This window comes from Siphateles boraxobius, unplaced genomic scaffold, assembly GCF_051911475.1.
Source record: "Siphateles boraxobius isolate OS27281-9 unplaced genomic scaffold, OSU_SipBor_1 32, whole genome shotgun sequence".
Taxonomy (NCBI): domain Eukaryota; kingdom Metazoa; phylum Chordata; class Actinopteri; order Cypriniformes; family Leuciscidae; genus Siphateles; species Siphateles boraxobius.
This window is the reverse complement of record NW_027508942.1, coordinates 4,696,777-4,717,500: the sequence shown is the minus strand read 5'-3', so window position 1 is coordinate 4,717,500 and position 20,724 is coordinate 4,696,777. Positions and strand designations below refer to the sequence as shown.

General features: G+C 38.6%; 2 protein-coding genes across 11 annotated transcripts in view; one reads left to right on the top strand and one right to left on the bottom strand.

Moving 5' to 3' along the window:
• LOC143700898 (transcription initiation factor TFIID subunit 4) overlaps positions 1 to 2,099 on the bottom strand; it is a 94,546-nt gene extending 92,447 nt beyond the window's left edge. For all 5 annotated transcript variants that reach the window (XM_077194648.1, XM_077194649.1, XM_077194650.1 and 2 more), the window contains exon 1: positions 1,113 to 2,099. In XM_077194648.1, the coding sequence (XP_077050763.1) occupies positions 1,113 to 2,034 (922 nt within the window). In that variant the 5' untranslated portion in view covers positions 2,035 to 2,099. The remainder of the gene's footprint in view (positions 1 to 1,112) is intronic.
• A 1,179-nt stretch (positions 2,100 to 3,278) lies between these two features.
• lsm14ab (LSM14A mRNA processing body assembly factor b) lies at positions 3,279 to 19,967 on the top strand. 6 transcript variants are annotated; one of them, XM_077194627.1, is made up of 11 exons: positions 3,292 to 3,611; positions 5,103 to 5,266; positions 5,345 to 5,477; positions 8,336 to 8,428; positions 10,227 to 10,403; positions 10,495 to 10,578; positions 11,288 to 11,482; positions 12,700 to 12,871; positions 13,368 to 13,397; positions 15,930 to 16,173; positions 17,866 to 19,967. In XM_077194627.1, exons 1-11 carry the CDS (start codon positions 3,491 to 3,493, stop codon positions 17,887 to 17,889), a joined length of 1,437 nt encoding a protein of 478 aa, XP_077050742.1. In that variant the 5' UTR covers positions 3,292 to 3,490; the 3' UTR covers positions 17,890 to 19,967. The 6 variants fall into 6 exon arrangements, 4 of the variants coding, with proteins under 4 accessions (XP_077050744.1, XP_077050742.1, XP_077050743.1 ...); XM_077194628.1 differs by having other exon boundaries at positions 3,329 to 3,611; positions 17,869 to 19,967; XR_013189662.1 differs by having other exon boundaries at positions 3,332 to 3,611; positions 13,368 to 14,582; positions 17,869 to 19,967.
• Positions 19,968 to 20,724: the final 757 nt, after the last annotated feature.

The window sequence follows — 20,724 nt, the reverse complement described above, 5'->3', positions numbered from 1 at the left end:
TAATTTATTTATTTATATTTATATATATATTTTTTATTTATTTATTTTTTTATTGCAAATAAAGTAAAAAGTCTTTAAAAGTCAAAGTTCAAAAGTCTTTAAAATGTTCAACTCGGGACAGTTGACAGGCCAGCGCTGCATCATCACACAATTTAAACCTTGACAATTTAAATATTCAAGCGCAAGAAGACGTGAAATGGAGCTCATGTCGTTACTCGCGCTGTGAGGATATTTTTGTGTCCGCAAACATATAGTGAGTATCCTAGTAAACATATCCTAGTTGGTTAAGTGTTAAGTGAGCGTAAACAGTTCTATGCATGTGTAACAGTATCACTATATTAGATTGTGCATTCGCTCTTAAAGTGACAGCAGCCGAATATTCCTGATGCCGTCTGTGTTTTTAATGTTAATCAAACAACAAAGGACAAAGAAAAAATCACTCTTGACTTAATAACTTTTGTAACTTTTTTTAAATAAGTTGAAATATTAAATAACTAAAACCAAAATAAAACAATATTATTATCATTTTATAAGGATTAATAAGAATCTTTAGTTTAAACAGTGAAGGCAGAGTTATTATACATTTAATTACTTCATTAAATTACTGTACCTGAAAACTACTGTCACATCTCCCTGAGAAGCATTGTTAATTTCATTTGTATCTTTGTTATATTGTATTTATTGTGTGCTTATAACTTGATTGTTTGTTCTAATTTTATTGCTTGTCTTAGCTAATAGTTTTCGCTGTGGCATCAAAATTGCAATTGAGAATTGTGAATTTTCACTGTTGTCTAAAATGTTGGTGTCAAAACTGCCTGTTTTTGAAAAACAATTTCATGGACAGTCAAATGTTCAGACACACTTGACATCATTTATGTTTCTCGTGATGTTAGAAAACTTTTGATTGAAATGCTACTGCTTAAATGCTTAAAAAAGACGAATTAAAGCAGATAGTGGAGGAAGAGCATCAACAAGTGCTCATAACAGAAGCACCTGATGAATGTCTGTGACCAACAAGAAGTTTAAATATAAGAGTTTTCTTTTGTGCCACCACATGTTTCCCAGACTTCCATCTGTCATCAGAGTTGGGATCGTGTGAAGGGACTCGGTACCTGGAGGGATGGTGAATCCGGGTGGCAGCTGAATGGTAGTTTGTTGTTGCGGTGGTCTGACGATCAGCTGCGGCGTTACGAGCCTCTGTTGCGCAGGCGTCTGCGCGGGTCTGACGCCCGGAGCCGCACTGACACTGACAGCGGGTTTGACAGGCGTTGCTGCGGGCGCGGCGGGGGGCGACGCGGCTTTCGCGTTGTTCCCGGGTGCTTTGGTGTGGTTCACCTGCGCGCCCGCCGCTCCAATCCGCGCGCCCTGCTGGACCAGCGCGGACACCGACGTGCCGTTTCCATTCTGCGCGATGCTGGCGATAATGTGACGCGGGAGTCGGTGCAGCGCGATGGTGGGCGTCCCGCGGTCCAGCGCGATCGCCGTCTGCGGGTTACTGGCCACGGTGATAGTCGGGCTGGAGGTGCTGGGTGATGCTGATGCTGATGCTGCACCGTTGAGACTGTGGGACGCTGAGGCGCGTCGCGCGCGCGCGTTCGGGTGTTTCTTGCGGGTGTCCCTCGGGCTCTCACCTTTGTTGCCCGGTGCAGGAGCGGATCCCCCGTCGGAGGCTGCAGCCGTAGTGATGATGATGATGCTGCCGTGAGACTTCAGAGGACTCTCCTTCTCCAGGGCTTTGGCGTGTTTATCCATGCTGGCGTCTTTCGGGTCTGAATCCGGGTTGCGCGCCGCTTTCCTCGCGTTCTGCTGCTGTGTTTGTTGTTGTGGTTCTGATGGAGAGTCTACATGAGCTCTTCCTCCAGCTTGCTGCTGCTGCTGCCTCGCGCTGCCCGGGCGCGCGTTCTCAGGCGGCGCGCGCGGCGCGTCGCGTTGACCCCCCAGCTGAGACTCCAGCGAGCCCACTAGATCACTCACGGCTTTCTCGTCCACCTCGGAGAAGAGCATGTCTTCCAGAGGGTCGGAGGCGCCCGCCATGTTCGCTCGCTCTGTGTGTGTGATGGGCTGTCTGCTGGTGCGCGTCCACGAGCGCGAGTGCGCAGTCGTGTTACTATGGCATTGTGGGAATGGATATGACGTCAGAGGGCCAAAGCCAAACAGTTGTCCCCCTGTTACAACTCAAGGCGGTCTAGGATAGTCTACTAATACACACGAGTTTGGAGGGAAAAGATAGATAGATAGATAGATAGATAGATAGATAGATAGATAGATAGATAGATAGATAGATAGATAGATAGATAGATAGATAGATAGATAGATAGATAAACGATATTGTATCATACAATTATATATACCATTTTATTGATGTCATTAAATATTCATATAACCATTAATATGCATTCTGTCTCTCTTATTAATAAAAGGTCCACGCAGCAAGTGAAAGTTAAGGTACTTTCAAATAAAGTAGGGCAAAAGATACAGAAAATTCAAAGGAAATTGACATTTAAGCATTAGAAAATAGATTATGGGGGAATGGTTTATGAAAGTTTCTGATTTCAAAGCATGATTACAAACTTGGAATAGCGTCAACGCTCTCACACTTTCCTTGTATTTAGTCCTCCCTTTTTTTTCTGCTGTTTGTAATCTGACATGCCAGATATGAAATTGTGAAACAACAAATGCCTTTGAAGATCAGCTCTCCTCATTGGCTCATGTGTGTATATACCTGAGATCATAGAGCTCATCCTGAACATTCATAACATAGGCTATTACTGTTTCACAGCCACTGGGCTATGATAATAACTGTTGAATAAATAGGCCTGTTTTGATTACTTGCAGTAGCCTAACTGTTGATGTGGTGGGATTTCATTTCAGGGTAGCTTATTGACTCATATAACTTAATTGTTTTAACTTATTATTTTGTAATATAACATAACATAATAACATGACATAGGCTAATATGATATAACACGACATGATATAATATAAAATGACATGATATAATATAATATGACATAATATAATATCATATAATATAATAATTAACAATGAACATTACTTGAAAGATGCACAAGACACAGTACCATTCAGGTCAAATAAGTTCGGGTTAGGCCACCCTTATTCTATTCTTTGGGTTAGACTAACCCTAACCGAATTCAAAATGTCCCTTTATTTACTTCTTAGTTCTTACATTAAATAATACGCGTTAAATCGCATTTTCTCTTACATAATCCCCAATGTAACGGGAATTTTACTAAAACCTCGCGAACTCTCGCGATACCAGCGTGAGGGAGCGAGGGAGGGGGTAGGCTGGTTTCCCAGCATGCAGCTCGATTCAGTGCGGAGGAAAATGAACTCGGCCATGTCGTGTTAAACACAGGCTGAAAGAAAACGACGTCAAATCACCGAAAAACACTCTTAAGTCCGATAAAACCGAGCGCAAAGAGGATCATAGGACTCGAGCAGCTTCACGGGAGTGAATTAGAGCAGAAAGATGAGCGGAGGGACGCCTTATATCGGCAGCAAGATCAGTCTGATCTCAAAGGCCGAGATCCGATATGAAGGAGTTTTATACACGATCGACACTGAGAACAGCACTGTAGCTCTGGCTAAAGGTACATATAATATATACACACACTCAGTATTATATATATGTACATTTAATATACCTACAGAGGACATGTATAAGGGAATTTCACATCAACACAGAATGCAGTTGTAGCCCAGGCTAAATGTAAACACAATACACTGACACATACACTCAGATATTTACACTAATCAGATATCCTCCTGAGACACAGCAAAAAAGTTTTTTGAATTAAGTATTTTTTCATGTCAATACATTGTTTAGAGCATAAGAATCAAATGGGGGAAAAAAACATTTTTTTGTTATGCTCTGTACTGTAGTGGAAGGCATGAAATGACATGTATAGGCTAAAACAATGGGATTTCTTTTTATTCACTAATCAGGATTTTTTTTAAACCAAACTTACTATAAAGACGATTCTCAACTATGATATGAAAGATGAAACGGAATTAATTGATATGTCATTATACTTGGATATTGCATTATCTGGGTAAAATGGCCATACATGGGTAGTCCTATTCAATACAATGTATCTAATTTGCATATTAATGTGTTATGTGGCAACATGTAATGAAAAAAGAAGAGTATTATAATGGGAGTAATAATTGGTGACATTTTCGTAATAGTTATTGTGTTATAAACATGATTTAAGTCCTGGTGTCCTCTACATGTATTAAATGAATGTCCTGTTTTGTAAAGTCATATTTTGATTAGAAACCCCATAACGTTTTCCTGAGATGTTTATGACAAACAATTTGAAAAGACCTGAACGTGCTCCTTACAGGACATTTAGACTTAAAACTGTTACATGTATGGTGTCAGAGAAATTCACTCAAATATAATGTCCTCTACTATGAGGACAAAAGTCTATATCTGGGTCCCAGGAGGATATGAGAGAGTTTGAATACACTAACACTGAAATCAGCACTTTTCTGATTTACTTTTGCTCGAGTTCGATCAGGCCTAAATCAGTTATACACATTACAAATACAAAGTCAACATACACATGACATCACCTGGCTACAGGACCTGGAGGAAGACAGGGAGTGGATGAAAAAATATATGATATGTGACCGTGCATCACAAAACAAGTCGCACGGGTATATTTGTGGCGATAGCCAACAATACACTGTATGGGTCAAAATTATCGATTTTTCTTTTATGACAAAAATCATTTGGATATTAAGGAAAGATCATGTTCCATGAAGATATTTAGTGAATTTCCTACCGTAAATATATAAAACATTTATTTTTGTGAGTGAATGTAGCAAAATCGCGAATATAAATGGACAACTTTAAAAGCGATTTTCTTGCACCCTCAGATTATTTAAACAGTTGTATCTCAGCCAAATATTGTCCTATCCTAACAAACCATACATCAATGGAAAGCTTATAAATTCAGCTTTCATATGATGCATGCATCTCAATTTCAAAAAATTGCCATGTGACTGGTTTTGTGGTCCAGGGTCACATATTGCTTTTTATGGGGTGAATTTTAACATGTTCCTTTCTCTTCTAGTGAAGTCGTTCGGCACTGAGGATCGTCCCACGGACAGGCCTATCCCCCCTCGAGATGATGTCTTCGAGTACATCATATTCAGAGGAAGTGACATCAAAGACCTGACTGTGTGCGAGCCGCCCAAACCCACCTGTAACCTTCCTCAGGATCCTGCCATCGTGCAGGTGAGCTGCACACATCCAGGTGTTTCTGCAGAACATCAAGCAGTGTGAATGCTGACCTGTTCTTGTGTTTATGTGCAGTCGTCTCTGGCATCGACCGCCGGTCCCTCGGCTCCTTCCTTCCAGTCATACGCCCCCTTCAGTCGGGCCCCGTACAACCAGTTCAGCTCCAGTCCTCTGGTGTCGCAGCCGTTCGGAGCAGCGGTCACAGGTGGTGAGTTCACACTCGCTCTTGTTGTTTACAGCATTGGAGATGGTGTTCAATGTGCAAATAGAGCTCATTTTTAGAATTTTTGCCAAATATCAAATCGAAACAACATCAGGTGCTTTAAGGCAAGACACTACAGGCAAAAGTATTGTTTTGTTTTCCATGCACTTAAAAGTGGACATGATATTATTATTTAAAACTGACCAGAGTAATGTATATAACACCTCCAAAATAAACATCAAAGTGTTTATTGTTTTACATTTGATCTATTTACAATAGGGCTGTGCGATTAATCGTAATTGATTTTTCTACTAGTGCAAAGTGCCCATGCAAAATCAGTTTTTGTGTGTGTTTTTAGTAATTGTTGGTGTGGTGTGTTTAAGTGCTCATTGTTATAATTACACAGTTAAAGAACAAATGATGGCAGTGAAAGAGACTGTGAACGCATTGAATAGGATATGTTTAGTTGGTGAATAGCATAGGCTACTATTAAACAGCGATAACGTAAAGCGAACCAGAATGAAATATAATATTCAGAAGTAAACAGTGTAGCTGATTTACAGATTCAGTTAACATCCACAAATGAATAAGCGCAAAAGCCAATGTTTGCTGCTTTTACCGATATTTTTACCGATATCTTTTGCATTTCTAAACCAAACAACGTCGAACTCGGCGCTGCACTTACTCGTGCCCGTAGCAAGACACCCGTCAAGTTTGAGATCCATCGGACTAGCGGTTCGAGAGATATGCGAATATCAGACATACACACACACAGACAGACAGACGTTCCTGTAATTTATAGATAGTTTTCGATTTTGGCTTCCAATGATTATGAAAACAAGATAATCGAGGTAAAACGATTATTGTGCCGTCCAGCGCACCCTCCTTTCCTTCACAGCGGTGCGCTTTCGTTCCTTCCTAAAAGCCCAAACTTAACAGCCGAATGTAAATGCAGTCTACTGTTGCTAAACTGCGGGATGTGCGTGATATTAAACAGTGATATTAAAACCACATTAAGCCAGGAAAGAGACAAGCGCCTAAACGGTCAAATAGCGTACACACAAATGTCGAAATGCTGTTTTGGTAAGTATCCTCATAAATACAGTCAGTTATGTTTTAAGTGGATGTAAACAGTTGTGAAAGAAAACGTGTGTATCAGTGTATTACATGTATGCAGCTCTTAAAGTGACTTATAAATCTGCTGCTGTCATTAATGTTAATCAAACAAAAGACAAAGCATATATAATTAGATAAGGCCTCATTTGCATGTGTAAACACAACTTTTCAGAAAAATGTTACTCTATTAAACTGTGGTGTCATGCCTTAAGAGTTTGTTTAATGTTTATCCTTATATTTTGAACTGTCCTGTTTGTGCCATGAAAATAGCCTTTGGTGCTCACATGGTATAAAAACAGTGCAAGAATACTGGCCATATGTGTATAAATATGGACAATTTATACAGTGAATATTTGTATTTCAAATAGCAGAAGTTTAATTTGAAATGGGCATTACATTTTACATATAAAATTAGCAGACGCTTTCATCCAAAGCGACTTACAAAGGAGAACAATAGAAGCAGTTAAACTAACAATAGGACAACAACATGCAAGTGCTATGACCCTTCCCAGTTTAAACTTACGCAGTATGTGTACTTTTTTTATAAAGAGATAATAGCTATAGAATAGAAGATAAAGTGTTAGCACATAATATATGCCAAAAACCAGAGAAAAAAAGTAATTCGGCCCTTCTTGAGTCCTGCCTTGAAAAATGCACTACTACTGTTGCCATCGCTTACATTAGCAGACAAGCTATTGCTCTTTTTCAATTCTTTGCAGTCATGTGTTTGAATCATTGTAAATGAATGGGAATATACTAAAAATATAGCCAAATGTTGTTTGAGGCACTTGCCTGGAGAGGATTCACAGAATATTTCTTGAGTGAGTGAGGAACAGTTAAGCAAGGATGCGGATCTTATGGAAAGGTTGAATGCATGAGTGTTTTACCTTAAAGGGATAATTCGGCCAAAAATGATATTTAACCCATGCATTACTCACCCTCAAGCCGTTCGAGATGCATATGTCAATCTTGTTTCAGACGAACACATTTTCAGTTATTTTAGAAAATGTCTTAGACCCTCCAGTGGATATAATGTGAAGCAACGGGGTCCACCTCCTTCAAGTCCCAAAATGTGCATACATCCTTCACAAAAGTAATCCATCCGGCTCCAGGGGGATAAACGAAGGCCTTCTGAGGGTAATCCGTGTGGTTTTGTCGTAAAAATATACATATTTAAAACTTTATAAATGAAAATATCTGACTTCCGGCAACGATCGACGCGTGTTCACGGGTGATGGAAGTCGGCGTACGAGGTGTGACGTAGAACGAACGCGCCAGAGAGCAGAGCAAAACAAAACTGAGTCACACCTCGTACGCCGACTTCCATCACCCATGAACGCGCATCGATCGTTGCCGGAAGTCAGATATTTTCATTTATAAAGTTTTAAATATGTATATTTTTACGACAAAACCACACGGATTACCCTCAGAAGGCCTTCGTTTATCCCCCTGGAGCCGGATGGATTACTTTTGTGAAGGATGTATGCACATTTTGGGACTTGAAGGAGGTGGACCCTATTGCTTCACATTATATCCACTGAAGGGTCTAAGACATTTTCTAAAATAACTGAAAATGTGTTCGTCTGAAACAAGATTGACATATGCATCTCGAACGGCTTGAGGGTGAGTAATGCATGGGTTAAATATCATTTTTGGCCGAACTATCCCTTTAACATGAGGGTGTTTTTCTCCTAGTGTGTGACGTGTTAAAGCCCACACTTAAAGTTGTGCACTTCCTCCCCTCACAGGAACGAGCTCAGGTCCTGCGTTCGGTAGCGAGGCGAGCACTACTGCCCCTCAGTCCCAGAGCTCTCGCTCGCTGAGTGCTCACAAACCCGAAGGTAACCAGATGACCCATGTAACGTGTGCAGAATGGCTTTAGTGTGTTCGTCTTCTGGCCCGTGATTATGCAGGATTACAGCATGTGTCTTTGCCGTGTGATAGTTTTATAACTCGAGTCGAGTGTCATTCTTTGGTCTGTCAATTCGTGACTTTAAAGACAACATGAAATCAAAATACTTTGATAAATTGTGCACAATAAGACCAGCATTTGAGCACATTATTCTAAAGAAATATAAATTTTTAATTAAATTGCAAGAACTTCTGTTCTGTTGATGTAAGCAATGCCAGACAAATGAGTAAATACAATCATAGCCACTTTTCACAATCCAATCAGAATGGATGAAAGTTGTGTTTCTGTGATGTTTAAAGCCTTGCAAATGATGCATATTTCATGTTGTCTTAACCCGTAAATGCATGAATGTTTCGCAAATCATCATTATTATATATTCGGGTCTTCAGCGACCCAGGTCTATATCTAACACATATGGCTCTTTAACTGCCGTGTTAGTATAAATAAAACTCTCTTGATATTTTAAAAACAATTACAAAAGAATAAAATAATGCAGATTTTGTTACCTTTTGGAACTTGGAAGGGTTCAATCTGAGTTGATGCTTTTTACAATCATCACCGTCATCGACAGTACATTCATCATCTGGCTCAAATTCACCATCTCAACCATATTCTTGATCGTTTTCCAAGTCTTCAAAATCAATATTTTGATCTCTGAAAGCTTCTTCACCAGATCCACCATCAGGACAGTGACACTAATATCTGATTGCGTACAGTACTTGTTCTGCAATAAATTGCAGAGCCATTTCAAGTTTTGCTAATGATGCTTCTGTATTTTTTTTGTTTTATGCCTGCAGTAATTATGACTGAAACATCACATCATTGTGTATCAGAGATTTAACTATTGTTGCACAGAAAAAAAGGTTACACAAGGACACTGTAAAATAAACTGTTACCGAAAAAAATAGACTTGCACTATTACATACCCCGGGTCACTAGCGACCCTATACACTTTTATAAAAACAAAAAAAAATCTTACAATATTGTTTATAAGGAATACTAAAAAGGTTGAGATCTAACTTCTAATAAAGAATGAATGAAGGAGAGGATAGTAAATGACGTCCTGGGTCGCTAAAGACCTGAGGTATGCGTTTTAGAGTTAATTAACATTTACCGCATGAAATGATACAGAGAACTGGTGTGTCCATCATCTAAGGGCATTTTCACAGCAAACAAACAATCGTTTGATTGTTCCGAAACGGGGACTTAATTTGTTACAATGTTGCATTTTCTTGGTTCGGTTCGCTTTCACAAGGCAACCTGTGTTGCCAAAATGTGTTAATGCAAGTCACATGCGAGTACAACTGTCCTCTTATTGGTCAGAATTTCCTCTGCGTCATCCATCAAGATGATTGACAGGTTCGCTCCATGAGGCTTTTTTTAACTGATAACTAATGTGCTCACTCACAGAATCAGACACTATTGCTTTTTATATAGCATATTTTCCTTTATGAATAATAATACCATTTTGTCTGTTGGGTCGGATTGCTTTCACACCTCAAGCGAACTTAAGTTCGTTTGCAATCGGGCCGAGAGCACCGCGTTCAGGCAATCTCGGAGCGATTGTTTTGGTGCTGATCCGAGCGCGATTGCCTTGTTCACATACGCCTAAACGAACCGAACCAAGGGAGAAAACGCACCTGCTTCCAAAACAAACTCTTGTCCACATACTTTTTGTCCAGGTTTTTTTTTGTGTCCGTTGTTCATTTTGTAGTCGTCTTTTTCAGGTCGTTCCAGCCCATCTTTAGAGCACTCGAGGAAGACCCCGACCAAGGAGCATGTGGTGCAGACGGCCCCGGTCGCTGCCCCTGCCGTTTCCACCAGTTCAGGGAGTCAGAGGAGCTCTGGACCCGCCCGACCGGCCCTCAACACCCAGAAATCTGCGGAAAACCAGGAGCAAAAGGGTGAGAATCAGGGACGTTGAGAGCTGGAAATTTATGTACAGATATCGTTGAATTGTGAATTGTAATTGTGATATCTTTTGTTCATCTACAGCGTCTGATGTCCAGAAGATTCCTCGGCCAGAATCGGATTCAAATAGGCCTGATAACAAAGACCCAATCAAACGCCAGTCTGGCGGTGAGTCACTTTAAAACGTCTCTTCTGCATTTGCATATACAGTACTGACCAAAAGTGATGTCCGGCCTAGGAAAATTTACACCTTCACCCTTTATTCAAGTATTATTAAAAAAACATTTTTTTAAAGATTATCTAAGCATATTTGTGTAGTTGTGGTTGGAGTCAATAGTTTTATTTATGGTGATATGATAACGCAATGAGACATGCCAGATTGTGCAAGCATAAATTTTGGTCAGGCTATCATACAAAGAAATTATGAACGCATGCAAAAATGAGAGAACCAACGAAATATTAATAACTGATTAGCTTGTAGTCAATGTATGCATTTTCCTGTGAGCTTTTTGTTTTTCTATGCATTTTATTTTTTCCAAACAATATTTTTCCCTCATATTTTGATGGTTTAATTGAACTTGTCCAGAGGGGATACATGTTTTTAATGACCCTGCATCACTTTTGGCCACTACAATACCATTTACTCATGGAACTCTTTTGACTGCATTTTATATTTGTATTGTATATTTGAATGTACTTCTCTTTTACGAATGCTTTTCTTTTATATTGTTTTATTTCTCTTTACATTTTTCTTGTTTTTGTGAAGCGCTTTGAGATGTAACTTTTAAAGGCTCTATAGATTTAAAGTTTATTATTACTGTACTTCATCGATCAGGGCCGTAAGCATAATTTGTGTAATGGTTGTTTCTCCCTCCAGGTGGCGCTCCTCCAATGAGAAGGGGGCGGGGCAGTGGTGGCGGAGGGGGTGGCGGCCAGCGTGGGCGGGGCAGATTTAACGGGCGTAGAGACGGACCAATGAAATTTGAGAAGGACTTTGACTTTGAGAGTGCCAACGCCCAATTCAATAAGGAAGAGATCGACCGCGAGTTCCAAAGCAAACTCAAGATTAAAGGTACAGTTACGGAAAACACAAACATGCATGATTAGCTATGTTTCCATCCAAAGTTGCGAATTTATGTGCAAAATTGGAATATCGCATAAAACATTTGCGAATAAAGCACTGTTTCCATCCAGTGAGTCAAAGCGAACAAAATCATCACTTCCTTGTAAACCGGCGATAAATATCACTAAGTAAAATGGAATGCAATAGGCGACGCCACTGTATATAATATAAGCCTATATACTCCTCAGAGCGCGCAGACGAAACACAACACACACTTTCTTTCGGAGCCAGGTGCAGTCGTTTAAGACAATTCTGGAAGGTAATTATACTGAACCACTGATATACAACCAAAACAGCATTTCAGATGCTGTGCGACGAGATCAGTCCGCTGGTTGGTCCAGTTATGCCGTCCCATTTATCCGGTAAATGTGTTTCCATCATAGTTTATGCTCATGATAAAAAAAAAATAATGCAATATCCCAAAATGTGCATAAAAATAGGTGGATGGAAACATAGCTATTGTGCTTTTTGAGGGTTTAAAAACAAATATAATATTACAGATTTTTTTGTTTAAATGCTGAAATACAGGTGAAACTCGAAAAATTTGAATATCGTGCTAAAGTTATAATTTTGATGATTATGGCTCACAGCTCATGAAAATCTCATAAAATTAGAATATTACATGAAATTAATAAAAAAAGATTTTAAATACAAAAATGTCGGCCCTCTGAAAAGTATAATCATGCATATGTATATAGTTATATATACTAAATATATTAGTATCACCTTTTAATTTGAATTACTGAAATGCATGAACTTTTGCATGATATCGATTTTTCGAGTTTCGATATTTTGACAATTTATCGTCCAGCAAAATTTGTTATCGTGACAGGCCTACTTACAGCTTATGGAAATCTCAGACAATTAGAATATTACATGAAATCAATAAAAAAAAAAGGATTTTAAATACATAAATGTCGGGCCTCTGAAAAGTATAATCATGCATATGTATATAGTTATATATGCTAAATATATTAGTATCACCTTTTAATTTGAATTACTGAAATACAAAAACTTTTGCACAATATTCAAATTTTTCGAGCTTCACCTGTATGTTCCTAACAGGTTTTGTGAGGTTCTCCCTTTTTATGTTTTTTTTTCATTAGGGTGATTTTTACTGACTGTGTATTGTCAGATGTGAGTTATAATGTGACTTTGCGCTGCAGATGAGAAGAGTGAGAAATCGGAGAAGACTCTGAACGGGGAGGAGAAGACCGATTCGGGTGTGGAGACCCAGAACAGTGAAGGCAACGCTGACGAGGAGGATCCACTGGGACCCAACTGTTACTATGACAAATCCAAGTCCTTCTTCGACAACATCTCCTGTGACGACACCAGGTGAGATCTCAGCTCTTTAGGATCTACATTAAGGGCTGGGTACTGATGATTTGATTTCAGTTCCCAAGCTCTCGATCTGATATTGATTCATTTGCCAATATTTTGGGTTTATGTTTATTTTTTGTATTCGTACTGTTTTTCACATACTCTATATTAGGGAAGAATGTGATTTCGGACGTAGCATATGTGGTTTAAACAGTAGTATGCTACATTAGTCACATGACCTCACTACAAAGTTTGAGTCTGTATTTAAGTCCCGTTATTTTCTCTGAATTAATTGTTTTGTGTAAAAATGTCTTTTTAACAGTCTGATCCAGCAATGAGTGAAATATGTTAATTGTTGATGCTTTTTCATGTCTCAACTGGTTCGAATAGGGTGTAAATGCTTTGAGTGATTTAGTCACTATGGATTCAGTGTAGTAATTTGTTGTTGTAAAGTTTAAAAATAACTGTGAATGAATCCTCTAACAGACATGCACTCTTCTGTCTTTTCTAGAAAGGAGAAATCAGGAGGTACTTTTGGAAGGTATATATTTTGAGTCATTTTTATTTATATACATATAAATGTTTTAAATATGCTAACGTATTTATGAAGCCATTCTTATGATTCAGACTTCCCAAATTCACATGTTGTCATGCAAGATTACTTATTCAGCTAGAAATTAAATGTATTTTAAAAATATCCACTTTTACAAAGTTAAAATCATTTAAATGAATTGGTCAATGTGTTGAAGCCCTGATCAAATGATATATAACAAATGGGCAAATCAAAAATGTCAATTTGTGTTTTCAGGTGGCATGTTAAATGATTAGCCTACTCCACATTTTGTTGTGCACTCATACAATAAATCCTGCCTGTTGCAAATTTGTCCTTGACATCTTATAAAGCAGCTATTTCTTGTAGCAGACTCCAAAGCTTGGAACACACTTCATGAATTTTGCTCAAGAGTTGACAATAGTTGCCGAAAGTCTGCGCCAGTCTTCAGATTTTAGGCAGTCGAAGTTGAAAGATTTCACAGAAAATGTGTGTAATTATGGGCATAGGCTTTTTTTAGCTTCAGACTATGATATCAAAACATATTTGATATTTCGAGCCAATTTATCATAGTGAATGATGCGTCGCTATTGAAACCTTTATCTACCAGTGTTGCGATAAAATCCAATAACAATACAAAGGTAAATGAACAGAACACGCTTAACAAATTAGCCTCAATTTTTGACTCAGCACAGATAAAACTGACTGCGCCACTCACCTCAAACTCCCATTTTACACTGATATACACACAGAGTTAATACAACATCTACGGTGGTCATCTTCTGCAGATCCATGTTTGTTTCGTTTGTCACGCGTCTCCTAGCATTGTCTTGTGTGTTTCTGTGTGAGTTTATGTACGGAACCAGTTGAAAGTCTGGTAGTGTATAGGGGCTTTTGCGTCAGGTGGTTATAGGAACTCAGTTATAGGAACTAGCCATAAGCCGTCCGACAACTATGTAATTTAAGCGTGGCATTCAGCATCTAGAGGATGGAGGACACTGTGAGCGGAGCTGTGTTTTTGTCATGATAACGGAGATGGACTATAGACATGCGATAGACTCAGTTATTTGATTGAAAGAGCAAAAAGCAGGGCCAAGAGACGAAATCTATGACAACTTGCAGTGCTTCATTTCATCGAGGCTGAGAAAAGAACAACGCTGCAGACAAAGGCAACAGGTAAATGCCGTTAACATTAGCTTTTTATATGTTTATGTCTTATCCGTGTTTTACATGTTCATGGAGTAAGTATGTAAACTGTGTGTTTACACGACTTTTTAAAAATGGCTTGTGCCAGTGTTTTGGATGGCATGCGTTCAGCCAATCAACGTAGGAGTTAATTTTGTCCCTCCAAAAGGTGTTCCTATAACTAAAATCCTTCCCAAATCTTGCGGTGCGAAAAGGGTTGTAGTTATAGGAACTATAAAATGCTCCGCTGGTGCGAAAGCCCCTTCTAATCCTCAGTCGTTTAGTGTATGATGCTTAGGCCCGATTTCACAGACAGCGCTTAGATTAAGCCTTAGTTCAATTAGGACATCGAAGTAGCTTTTATTAACGTGCATTAGAAAAAAACATTACTTGTGTGCATCTTGAGACAGAACAACAGCACTGATGTATTTTAAGATATGTCAGTGCAAGTTGCTTTCAGTTTAAAGTTGCTTTCAGTTAAGCCTTGTTTGTGAAACCGATGGTTAGTGTTTTAAATCTGTTCAGATGTGAAGTTGTGTAGTGTATATCAGCGTTAAGATGAATGTCGTGTAAACATGTTGCAGATTAGACAGGCCGCTTGCCAAAGGTGGATTTTTTTGACACTGGGCCCTATTTTAGGGATCTAAGCTCATGGTCTAAAGCGCATGCCGCAAGTGCACTTAGTGCGTGTCTGAATCAACTTTTCCTAGTTTAAGGATTGGAAAAATGGTTGGCGCTCCCGGCGCATGGTCTAAAAGGGTTATCTCTATTCTCTTAATGAGTAATGGGTGTGTTTTGGGCGTAACGTGCAATTAACCAATCAGAGTCTCATCTCCCATTCCCTTTAAAATCCAGTTGCGCTCACGCCATGGCGGATTCGCTATTTACATGGAATTTGCAAGCGGAAAAACTGAATCTGATCGTGCGTGAGGTTAAAGCGTGCAAGCAGACCATCTACGAGACATAGTGTACGCGCCTCCGGAACCCGCCTATAGGCGCATATTACTAATGTGCTCTTTAAATAACAGAATAAATACTGCGCCATTGACTTTAGACCAGGTTTCAGTTGGTCAATGGCTCAGTCTATTTCAGTTCCTCAAAATAACAATGCGCCTGAACACACCTGGTTTTCAGACCAGTAGTTCATGGGCGCACAGATGGGCGCCAATTCATTTGCTATTTAAACAACGCGGCGCAGGACGTGAAAATCAAAACTGCATCAGGCTGAAACTATCAAAAAACTTTTGCGTCGTGCCTGGCGCTGCATTGCACCGGGTGTATGATAGGACCCACTGTGTTGAATTGCATTCTGATGTATTTGTCATTCCTTCTCTTCAGGGAACGGAGGCAGACCTGGGCGGAGGAGAGGAGGATGAACGCGGAGACGTTCGGTATTCCACTGCGTCACAACCGCGGGCGCGGGGGTTTCCGTGGCAGAGGCGGCGGCATGGGCTTCCGCGGGGGTCGCGGGCGCGCGGCTAGCAGGGGCTCGTTCATGCCCTCCCGCGGGGGCGGAGGCGGCTTCAGGGGCGGCTATAGAGGCGGAAGAGGAGGACGGGAGTTTGCGGACTTTGAGTACAGGGTTAGTACTTCAGTTGGCAATTGAAATAAAGTTAAAATAAAATGTAAATATTAGATGAGAATATTAGATTCTAAAAGAATTAGACTAAATGGTGAATTAAATAGAGAATTTAAAATATTAGATTTTTGCCTTGGCAACCAACTGAAAGATTAAGTTAAAGTACTAAAACTGAGATAAAAAATAATAATAATTGAAGCAATATATAATTAATTTTTTTAAATATTATAAATGACCAAATCAGATAACAAATGTACTCTAATGTAAAGTAAAAACTAATAATATAAAAATGAATCCTTATTTAATGTATAAATAAATATTGTAATGGCTTAGAAATAATACTAAAACGTTGTGAGTACAGGGTTAGTACTTCCTCTTGTACCCCAGTAATGGACCTAACATAAATATTAGAGATGCACGATACGTTGTACAATGTTATTTTTAACAAAAAAAATCACTGTTGGCATTTGAAATAAAGTTAAAATAAAATTTAAATATCAGATGAAAAAAATGTGCCATGGCAACTAAGTGAAATAAGTTTAAGTACTAAAACTAAGATGATAAAATTAATTGAAGCAATATAGAATTGTGTTTTTGTTAAACAATAAATTACCAAAGCAGATTACACATTTACTAAACGTTTAAGTAAAATTAAATGAAAACGAATAATATAAAAATTAAAGCTAATTTAAAGTATTAATACATATTGTAATGGCATGTAAATAATACTAAATTGTTGTGATTATTGCTGAACCAATATTTATTTATTGTATCATTTCTTTTTTTGACACCATAATAACAGAACAGAACTGAATGATGGTTTATTTAACACTTTGGTCAATACTGTAATTTCTGTAATATCACTCTTTCCTTGCATACAAAACAGTGACAGTTGTTCTGTCAGACTATTTATCGATGTAGAGATGCATCAATAGTCTGAAAGAGTCCCACTGTCACTAAAGTGTGTTTTATATAACATGTAATTTGTGCATTGATGGCTGTGCACTATTAATTAGGAAAGCAAGTTATTTTAGCTGTGTGCACCACTCACTATTCTCAAGATGCCCACGTTTAGTGCTGAATCTGATATTACAAAACCAATATCCGATTATGAAAAAGTCTTAAATATCGTTAAAAATGATTATCGGTTGATCTCTAGTATCAGCCATTTAGAGTTTGGCATTTTGTCTTATTTGTCTGATATTGGACTATTGAGATTTTCCCACAAAATTAAATAGTTTGCTCTTTTTCTGCACCAATGAAATAAGAGCAAATTGATTAAATATGTCTCAGAAATATTACTAATTCTAGTTCATCTATTAGGGCCCTACAGATTTCATTGACAGAATCCTGGAATCCAGTCGTAAAAATGAAATTTACTGTATAACATGCAATTCTGTATAACATGCAATATCACAGAATATAAATAAGACTGAATTTAGGAAAAAGTAAAACTAATTTCATACGGCCCCAATCTATATATTGTGCTGCTACATTTTATTTTACAGTACGTGTTCTTACCCAAGAAAGTCCTGGTAATATAAGTCACGGGTTAAGGTTAGGTTTAGAATAACTCGGTTATTGTTATTGCTATAAGAAGTACATGTGAATGCAGAACAGAACTGTAAAATAAAGTGCTTACCTATTCTTCTTTTCTAATGTTTGTCTTTGTTGTTTTCTTCGCGTTTGTTTCAGAAGGAGAATAAAGTGTCGGCGTAGTCCAACATGAAGCCCAGCTCATCCGAACAGCCAAGAATCTCGGATCATCACGTCTAGATTAACGCTTTGGTTTTGAACGGCTCAGTTTAACACCAGCGCAGGGACTCCTGCCTTCAGCTGGACACGCAGCTTTCAGTTTCTCCTTTCTTCCTTTTTTAGAAAAAGAAAAAAAAACATTTGATGATCTTCTGATCTGCGTTCGATGTGTTCGGAGGGGAGAGTTTGTGTACAAAATGCCGTAACTTCCATTGAATGATGATGATTATTATTATTATCTGGTATTTTTTCATCAACCTTTAGTTCCTTTGGTAATAAACAGAGGCTGGTATTTGATATTATTCTGTTAGGTGTACAGAACCCCGCTGATACTGTGAGCGCTCCTCAGTCACATAGCTTTATGATGTTATGGTTTCCTCTTTTATTTTTGTCTTTTAAAGCACTGAAACCCAGCGTCGAGGCTGTGGAGTGTGTGTGCGAGCTCCACCTAAACTAAATAAACGTTCAGCCCGCTGGACTCATGCGCATCCGTCTGTTAAACGCCGGTGCTTGGCTTCAGTTAAAAGATTGACATGGTTTGTAGTACTAGGTTTAGTAATCATTATTTTAGTTCACTAGTTTATTGCAGCTGGATAATCTGGTCAAGCCTTTTGTTTTTTTGGTTCATTCTACCCTGTTAACGTCAGTCTAGCAGTAGGTCAATTCACAAAAACTGGTTTATGATTGAATGTATCGATGAATTCAACTTTCTTTTAAACGATTTTGTCCTGAAGTCCTCTCTATGCAGGAGGTCACGTTCTCCCTGCTGGATCACACTGCTGTTCCTGTATTCAAAGTGTATTTTTAATATTTGAGTGCCAGTTATTCTTGCCTTTTGATGTCATTATGTACATTTCCAAGAGGGCTTTTTGATATAAACTCAACTTAAACCTCTTAACGTCGAGCCCCATCTCCATTTAATGCCAAGATCTTCTGGAAAGATCCTCTAACCCTTTAAGAATCCGATTGGATGTTTTGAAATTGCGTTCATGTTCTCTTTAAAGACAACGCCGCCTACAAGTTTCATACGGCACACATGATGCGAAGGCTAAATTTAACGTCAGTTCATAATTCTCTTATACCAGATGAATCTCGTCTCAGAACGTAAACGTGATTGTTTGGATGAATTGTGGAGGGATATTTTAGAGAACAGATGTTCGTCAATCGGGACGTGCCCATTTACAGTATTCCAGCAACTTATAAACAGGATAAAACGACTCATGCATAGTGTAAAAACATTTACGACACGTTTCCATGCTCAGTCTGAAAAGGCGGCGAGTTTCACCTGAAATAAGTGTCCATAATAAGTCCATAAACCCCTCTATTGTGAATAGTTCTGTTTCCTGTTTGATACACTTGTATGTTAATGTGTTATTTCAGGTACCAGCTGTTTATTGCTCTGTTAATGGAGTGAAATTTGTTTACCGGGCGATCTCCTCTGAATGTCACTGAAGCACTAGTTCCTGCACTGTTAGATGGGAGGTCATTGTTGTTTTTGGTGTGCTTCATATTTTTAATTTGTGTTTCAGAGATCCAAAGACCGAATTACGGATAACATTTGGAGAAGTGCTCTCTCTCTCAGCTGGTTCTGCATTATTTTTCTCATGTCTGTCCCCAGAGTTTGCCGTCTCTACTTGTATTAGCTAAACCGCTCCCTTTAAAAAGCACTACGTATCGCAGAGATGTCCCGCAGGCAGCTAGAGCTAGTGAACGCAGTCTGACTGATCGCTCAGACCGGGGCATGATGGGAAACCTCTGAGTGAACCACAGATATTGGTGCTGAGATGTGAAACGAATCCTCAGGCCTGATATCTCGATGAAGTCGAATCAAAGCTTGTATGAGAGTTTAAACTGGACAGGCGTACAGAAGCTCGATGTGATTATTGTGGTCAGTCCTCTGGAGGAATTTGATTGGCAAGTTTTTTCTTTTGTTTCCGTTTTTCTGAATTAAAGCAGTTGTACATGGTGTGCTCGTAGCGGGCTTCAGACGGGGGCAAACTAAGGTTTTTAATCAAGAGAAATAAAGAAATAGTTGTTCAGTATCCTGTCCGTGTGTGTGTTCTTGTTTTTATCAATAAACATTTCTGCAAACAATAACAATTAGTCGCATGAGCAATAATAGTATTTTTATTGTTAGATTATTTTAACCCTTGTGCATAAAAAAAAAGTTACACATAGTGGACAAAAATGTGTCAATAAAGCATACGATTTTGAAGCTTAGGAGCACAAACTTAAGTTTGTTCTCATTTTAAAGAAGACCCTTGGCAGATTATTGTTAAAGTAAAAGAAGTTTAAAAAGTGAAACAGTATTTTATATTTTATGAACTCTAAAACTGCTGTAAAATCGAAGCCATACATCTGAACAACTTGTGGTCCAAATTTGAGGTTGATATCTCAGTTTTCAGTAAGAGTTTGTTTCATATTTTCCCTATTAGATGCCAGCAAAGCTCCACCGGTGTACAATGGTTGGATTTGTGATTTGCAATAGTTTTTCTCTCCAACAGAAGCGCACACACACACACACACTCTGACATCCTGACCAACACACCCACACAATTATGGCTGCATCATTTATCCAATTGGCTCTATAATATGCAGAAAACAGGAATAAGGCAAGTATTTAAAATTAGTAAAAAAAACGTTAAATTTTGAAGCCTTACCAACAGAATGAAAGCCTCTTAACAAAGATTGCATAATTGTATAGTTAAATGGCCCTGGGATTAAAAATCATATTTTTGTCCAAAAGGTCCTGAGAGGAACTATTTTGTGTAGCCTACCTAATGCTTTAAGGAAATGGGG

Excerpts from the sequence above, each read along its gene's own strand:
- lsm14ab (XM_077194627.1), top strand. The coding sequence starts at position 3,491 with ATGAGCGGAGGGACGCCTTATATCGGCAGCAAGATCAGTCTGATCTCA. Across the intron at positions 5,267-5,344 it reads AGGATCCTGCCATCGTGCAG|TCGTCTCTGGCATCGACCGC; the intron begins GTGAGCTGCACA and ends GTTTATGTGCAG. Across the intron at positions 10,404-10,494 it reads GGAAAACCAGGAGCAAAAGG|CGTCTGATGTCCAGAAGATT; the intron begins GTGAGAATCAGG and ends GTTCATCTACAG.